This window comes from Stylophora pistillata, chromosome 2, assembly GCF_964205215.1.
Source record: "Stylophora pistillata chromosome 2, jaStyPist1.2, whole genome shotgun sequence".
NCBI lineage: Eukaryota > Metazoa > Cnidaria > Anthozoa > Scleractinia > Pocilloporidae > Stylophora > Stylophora pistillata.
This window is the reverse complement of record NC_142520.1, coordinates 40,724,105-40,731,103: the sequence shown is the minus strand read 5'-3', so window position 1 is coordinate 40,731,103 and position 6,999 is coordinate 40,724,105. Positions and strand designations below refer to the sequence as shown.

At 38.4% G+C, this 6,999-nt stretch overlaps 1 protein-coding gene across 1 annotated transcript; it reads right to left on the bottom strand.

The window, feature by feature from the left end:
- Positions 1-2,530: 2,530 nt before the first annotated feature.
- Positions 2,531-4,896, bottom strand: LOC148739502 (ATP-binding cassette subfamily C member 4-like). The gene is made up of 2 exons (XM_088750391.1): positions 4,356-4,896; positions 2,531-3,506 (listed from the first exon to the last, which is right to left on the bottom strand). Exons 1-2 carry the CDS (start codon positions 4,702-4,704, stop codon positions 2,833-2,835), a joined length of 1,023 nt encoding a protein of 340 aa, XP_088606517.1. The 5' UTR covers positions 4,705-4,896; the 3' UTR covers positions 2,531-2,832.
- Positions 4,897-6,999: the final 2,103 nt, after the last annotated feature.

Below are 6,999 nucleotides of genomic sequence, written 5' to 3'. Positions count from 1 at the left end.
ATCTTTTTTTCCTGAAATATTGCGTTGTTACTTTGCTCGATATGACTAATGTAACCAGGTCCATCTTCATAAGTTTTTAACGGATAATTACCGAGGCATATGGCATTATGAGAAATATTTCTCATAATGCCATGTGCCGAGGTAATTATCTATTATAATTATTGATCCCCATGAAATCCTATTGTTCTGTGTCTGTGTTGGATCTTCGATTTTAGTCGCACCTATGTGGGATAATTGTGATGCTCATTGGTATTGTTCTTTGTTGTGATGAATATATCTTAGATTTGAATTGTGCCGAGGGTTGTTATTGTAGCTCGTTGTTATAGTTGTTCCAAACAGTTCTAATGATGGAATTAATTTGTGCAAGGCGTGTAACACTACTAATTTGCATACTTTATAAACCAGAGATGTCAGTCATTTTACTCAGTGCGAACCTGGGTTTAGAAAGAGGATGGATTCGTCGAAGACGAAGGATTATTTATTACCCAGAGCTCTACGAAGGTAGATATTTCAGCAGAAATCGAAGGTAATGTAGTGTAACGATTGTGCTCCATACTATCAGTCTCCTTGATTGTATTTATTTTCACTGTTTGAAAGTTTTAGTTGATTAAAGAGGCACTTCGAAACAAAACATTAGGTTGCAATGAACTTGAGTTAAACGCACACGGTAAAGTTGACAATGTGGTAAGGTATCCGCTTTGGTGCGCTTTATACATTAAATTTCCTTAAACAAGCTGCAATATTTTTAATAATTGTAACCTGCACACTGCGATATTTTTAATATTGCAGCATGCTTATTTAGCGCGTTTTATTATATTACCCCTGATAATTTCCCTGCTAACAAAAAGGACCCCCTCCGTTTTCCTCATACAATTGTTTTGTAATCTTAAACACGAAGGCGCGCAATAAAAGGAGGCCTTAGGTCCCACTGGACCATTTGTCAATCAGCCGTCGTGAAGGAGGTGGTTCGCACGTTACCTCATGCCACCATGCTGGTGGAAGTAAACAATAGATATCTTATTAGCCCCTTTTGTTCGTCTACCAGCATTTAAATTTAACCCGCACACGTCAACGGGGAGTGACAAATGAGCCTAGGTCTTCCCAGGGAAGACTTCGTTATGTAGCGCGCCTTAGTGTTTAAAGACTACAATCGTTGATTTAATGCAGAGAAAGAACAATAGAATTTCATGGGGATTAGTAATTATTAATTCTTAATACTTACAGGAAGTTTTCGCCATTGGAATAGACCATGATCAATGACCATTGCGTAATTTGTAAACTGATAAAGTTCAAAGGAAGTCCTTAGAGCACCTTTCTTGGTGGGATCTTGATTATTGCTCAACAATTTAACAAAACCAAGTGCACATGCATAAAAACAATCCCCTTACGTTGTTTTATTAGTCGAGAATGGCTTAATTGCTAAACGGATCGAAGTAGAAATTGAAGCCTTTGAAATTACGAGTTACATATGTAACTTTAAACAAGAGATGAATTAGAGTTGAATATCAACGAGATAGTAATGTCTGGCTCGCCGTTCGTTTCAAAATTACTCAGTCGGAACTTGATTGCGCGATTTACTGTTAAATCCTGATGGTTTATTTTTCATTATCTATCTTGATACCGTTTTTAGCTTATTATTTTATTTGCTTGCTAACTTGATGCAAGAGATTACAAATTCTCTTGCTTGATATCAATGCAATACCTCCGTAATATTTGTCTCTCCCCTAATATCATTTATCACCGTGATGTTACATGTTACATATTCTACCTTAGTTAGCACTTCGCCACTGCTAAAGAAATAGAGGATATTACATGGCCGCGCGGGGATACGAATTTTATCTTCTCGTGCTGAAAGTATCTCTTACTCGTTCGCTGCGCTCACGCGTGAGAGATACTTTCAGCACTCGAAGATAAAATTCGTATCCCCTCGCGGCTATGTAATATCCTCTATTTATGTTCCATTTCAGTGTCTTGATATCGATTCTTATTTTCTACGGCCACTTTTCTGAATGTATATCAATTTAAAAGGACAAAGACATCTCACAAGTTAAATTTTCCTACCTCAATCTCATTTTATGCAAATTTCACGCAGTACTTTCTCTTTTTTCTTTGATTTTTTCTTCTTCTTTTAGGTTTTATTTTTTTGGGGGATGTTTTGTTTTGTTTGGAGATGTTTTGATTTGGTTTGCGTTAACTTTTGCAAATTTTGAAAGGGTGAAATCAATAAGTATGTTCCAAAAATAATGTACTTGATATCCTTTAAAAAAAGCTTTCTTCCTTCCCTGCATTTCACAGACGCGAAAAGGATGGAAGGTAATGCTGTGAAATATTTACCGTGTAGAAGTTATTTAACAGTAATTTTTCGTCTCAAATCGGGTCTTTTGTTCATGTGAACAACACAGCCTATCTGCCACTCGTGATCAGAGCCAAAAACCTCGCTACATCAGCACTGAGGTCTCGGTTTTCTCACAATTTTTTTTCCTTTCACCTGCTATGTAAATCAGTGCCAGCAAGCAAGAACTGTTCGGGTGTTTTCACTGTCACCTACGAGACAATTCGTCGAGAAAGAAAGATAATTCTTGAAGATACATGTAACAGAAGTTTATTTCTAAATGTTTTCATTAGACTGACGCGTTACGCCGCATTTGAAATACATATCTCATGATAATAGCAAGGGACTTTTATTATTGGTAATGGAAACTTGTCAGCGCGCGATGAAAAAAACGATAACATTTTTAGTTTCTTCTTTACCTTGTAAAATTATTTAAAGAGTGGATTTTGTAATTTTCTCGTTGCGAAAATAACGGAAATGGATTAGAGTAAAAGCAGAAATTACAATATGATTATCCTGCTTTGGTCCAACAGAACACGGGCCAAGCAAATCAACTGTCGTTCTCCTAGGCTGAAATTTGCTCCATGCTCTAACAACTGATGATCCAGTCGCCCTTCCAGCCTTTCCACCAATTCTTTTGATTGAACATCTTCCAGGGCTCGCCATAGATCTTGATCACGAAATTGTTCCATAAGATCAAGATTTTTTCTCAACGATCCACTGAAAAGAACAGGGCTTTGATCAAGAACAGATATACATCGTCGAGTCTTTTGAAGATTGATCTCCTTTATTGGAACATTGTCGATCATTATGACACCTTGGGCTTCTGGCATGCGCTGTAGTGCTGCCACAAGAGATGACTTTCCGGCTCCTGTCCGTCCTGCAACTCCAACATTCATTCCTCCTTTTATTTGGAGATCAACTTTCTTCAGTACTCGTGGTCCCCTTGAGTAGTACCTCATGGACACGTCTTGAAAAGTAATGTTTCCTTCAAGCGGCCAATGTTCTGGAGGAGCTCGTTGCGCTCTGTAGCCAGGCTCATTTTCAATTTCGGTGTAAGTGATAACTCTTTCAACTGACGTCATATAGCTCTCAACTTCGGATGTTTTTCTGACAGAGACAGCCATTTGTTCAAAACTCAGGAAGATGTATGCAATCTCCAATCCAGCGAGCGCTATATATAGTAAACTTGGATTAATGTCAATGTTAAAACCCTTTTTAATAAGTCGGTTTGTGAGGGTTGTGTGGAAGTACTTCTTTCATGATATCTAATCAAATTTATTTTGCATAAGTTATAAAAACAACAACAGAAACAGAAAAACAAAACAAAACCATAAATAATACACAACCAAAACTCCGCATGACATGGTATAACTGGACTTGCATATCTAACGACACGTTTCGACTTAAAGCGCGTGAGTGACGCATCTATGCATGCCATACATGTGCGGTCACAGGTATCCAGTAACACCGCTGATAATATACATGAAAAAGTTACTGGCTTCTGATTGGCTGAAAACAGGTACATTTTTTCGTGTAACTCAAGTGCAAAGTTGTAACACGAGTGCAAGGTTTTTGAAATGTTGTAATTGCCATTTTTCAAAAAAAAAATGTAAGAACTCAAGAATCATCCATCATTGTTTGGAACAAAAGTTGCAAAATTTTCTAGAAAAATGCCTCCGTTTCACTCATTTTATGGCAAATTTTGCTACTTTTGGCCCAAGCAATGATGGATGCAATATCGCCCTGGTGATGGCTGATCAGATTGTAAAAATTTCCATTGATTTTAAAATGGATTTAAAATCCAGAAATGAATGTAGTAACAAAAATGGCAAACTTTGACGAAATTTCATCAAAATCTTCAAAATTCCGCTAAGCTGATTTTGCTTTGATGAATTTGACTACAATTCGCCAAAATCTTCAAATCCATGAACATTCACTGGGTTTGACGAGATTTCGTCAAATTTGCCATTTTCGTTACTGCGTACGTTTCTCAACATAAGTGTGGATGTAATGAGCATACCTGCGTCTTGAGATGTAAGGATCGTAGAAAGAGCTACTGCACACATCAAGAGTAAGACTAAAACTGACCAATGCACACCAAGCCATCTCTCACCGGCCAGCACCGTGATATACGACTGCAAATGAACGTCTTGATATCTGAAAAGAGGACGGAAAAAAAAAAGAATAATAATTATATCAATGACATGCCAAGTCAAGAGGTACAACTGGCCATTTTCTTCACGTCCTTCAATAAAATAAAATTTCAAAGTATGTAATATTTTCCTTTTGATCGCGACTGGCCATATGTTCCACTTTTTAAGAATATGCCAACCCGTGGTAAAATATTGGTATTTCAAAGGTCTCTGCATTTTACGATATTTCCCAATTATCTCTGTGTAGTTCTTGACTCAGTAAACTTTCTGCCTGAAAATATTAGTTGCTCAAGTGAAAGAATTAAAGGATGACAATCCTATACCTATAGAAATTTCCATCGGTAACTTTTGGCGAGTGGAATCTTGTAAACGGAATGCAGTAAATGTTTATGGACTCTAAGGGTAACCCTGTTAGTTATTATTACAACCAAGGTAATACTGAACACACCTGTAAAATTGTTCCACAAAGTTCCTCTGTCTTCCTCTTGTTCTGATTGTCTCCAGTCCATTCAAAGTCTCCTAAATATGTGAATACACCGGGCTTCGGTTGATTGACTCTAATCGTTTCAACTGTCTACAGGTTTTTAAGTAATACTTACAGATGTACACGATTATTACAGCCACTGGATTAGCAATAAACAGAGGCCAAGGATTGGTGGCAGTGGCTACAAGAACAGAGGCGAGCATTAGCAATGTTAATTGGATAGAAAAAAGGAAACACTTGGGCAACAAGTCGTCTAAGCAGCTTATATCTTCCGAAAATCGATTAAGAATTCTTCCGACAGGGTTTGAGTCAAAAAACAAAACAGGTGCTTTCAGAATCGCTCTAACCATTTTATCGTGGAGACATTCAGAACATCTCAAAGAAGCCCATAGCAAGCCAAATGCCCGAAATTTTGCCAATAAAAATGTTCCAAGCACTAGAGAGCCATAGATGATTAGGTTTGTTCTGTTCTTAGGATGACACCGCGTTCACCCACAACTGTTTGGTCGCCGTTCGGAAACGTCTGCAGGTCCTCCATGAGGGCACATGCATCAACTACTTTGGAGTACATAGTTTCATTATACGGTTCACCGAATAAAATGTTTCGTCTTACTGTCCCAGAAAATACCCATGGAGTCTGTAGTACATAAACTAGTGAGTAGGGTCAAGTAATTGTTCCAACCGTGACTGACTCCTCACCGGTGATAGCTAGGAGAAGAGAAGATTTACCACTACCCACCGATCCAGTGATGACAGCTAAACCTTGCGAGACAGTAGAAAACTCGATGTCCTGGAGAATGAACCCACTATAGCCCTTATTTTCTTTCGATTTCAAAATAGACACTGAAAGGGAATCTGGCCTGACCAGTTGGTCTCTTCTACAGACTCTGATGTCCTGTTTATAAGGAGGTGCTCTCTTCAAATTGGACTTTCCCTTCTGGCTTGCGTCAGTAGTGCCCTTTAAGAGGTTCTTATGTTCAATTCTGGGTAAGTCCTTAAAAAGAAGAAAATCTTCAATTCTCTTGAGTGAAACATAGGCCTCGTATGCGTCCAAGAAACCATAAGGCACGTAAAAACAAGCGCTCATTCTTGCCACGTTGATGAAACAGAGAAGCATGAAAACGTGAACCGGTGTTAGGAGCTGACCTGTTAACACAAGTGTGATAACTGACACCATCATCGCCAGAGGTACAGATGCATACTCCAAGGAAGCAACGATTGAGAGAACAGCATTCTTTTTACGGATGAGGGTGATTTCATCCCTGCAAAAAAATCATATACACTACCACGACATTTTTTTTTCTACAAAAGGAAAGATCAAACAACAAACATATGAAATACATATATATGAACTGCGGTTATGAAACGTATATGTGCACGATCCTTCGCAGTAAAGCACTATTTAAGCAATAGTGAAAATCAGACCTGAAAAAAATTCAGGCCTGTACGGGATTCGAACCACTGACCTCTGCGATACTAGTGCAGCGCTCTACCAATTGAGCTAACAAGCCAACTGGGAGCAGGCCATCAAATTAATTCGAAATAAACCCGTAAGATGATAAATCAAACAACAAACATATGAAATACATATATATGAACTGCGGTTCATTTGCTCCTTGAGAAATTTCCTTTCTCTGTTGGCTGTTGTGGTTACCTTAGTTTTATGAAACTCATTGGGAAGAGGCTACATACATCAGTAAATACTTTAGTTTTCTTACCTCCTGGTGCGTTTGATATTTTCTCGATATTTATCTTCCCACGCGTGTGTTTTGATCGCACGAATTCCAGAAATTGCTTGGTTTAGCAAAGAGATGCGCCTATCCGAAACTGCTGCGGTGCGACGGTTATGCGCCACGCTGATGTAGGCCAACCCAGCAAAATAAGACAACAGCAAACACAGGTATAAGACTCCCATAAGACCTTGCCAACCAATAAAATACAGGATTGATATCGTTACTATGGGCATGACTATGGAAAAGTCCACAGTGGAAAGGAGAGCCACCTGAATCGTAATTCCTTTGAGTCTC

Excerpts from the sequence above, each read along its gene's own strand:
- LOC148739502 (XM_088750391.1), bottom strand. The coding sequence starts at position 4,704 with ATGCAGAGACCTTTGAAATACCAATATTTTACCACGGGTTGGCATATT. Across the intron at positions 3,507-4,355 it reads CCTTACATCTCAAGACGCAG|CGCTCGCTGGATTGGAGATT; the intron begins GTATGCTCATTA and ends TACTATATATAG.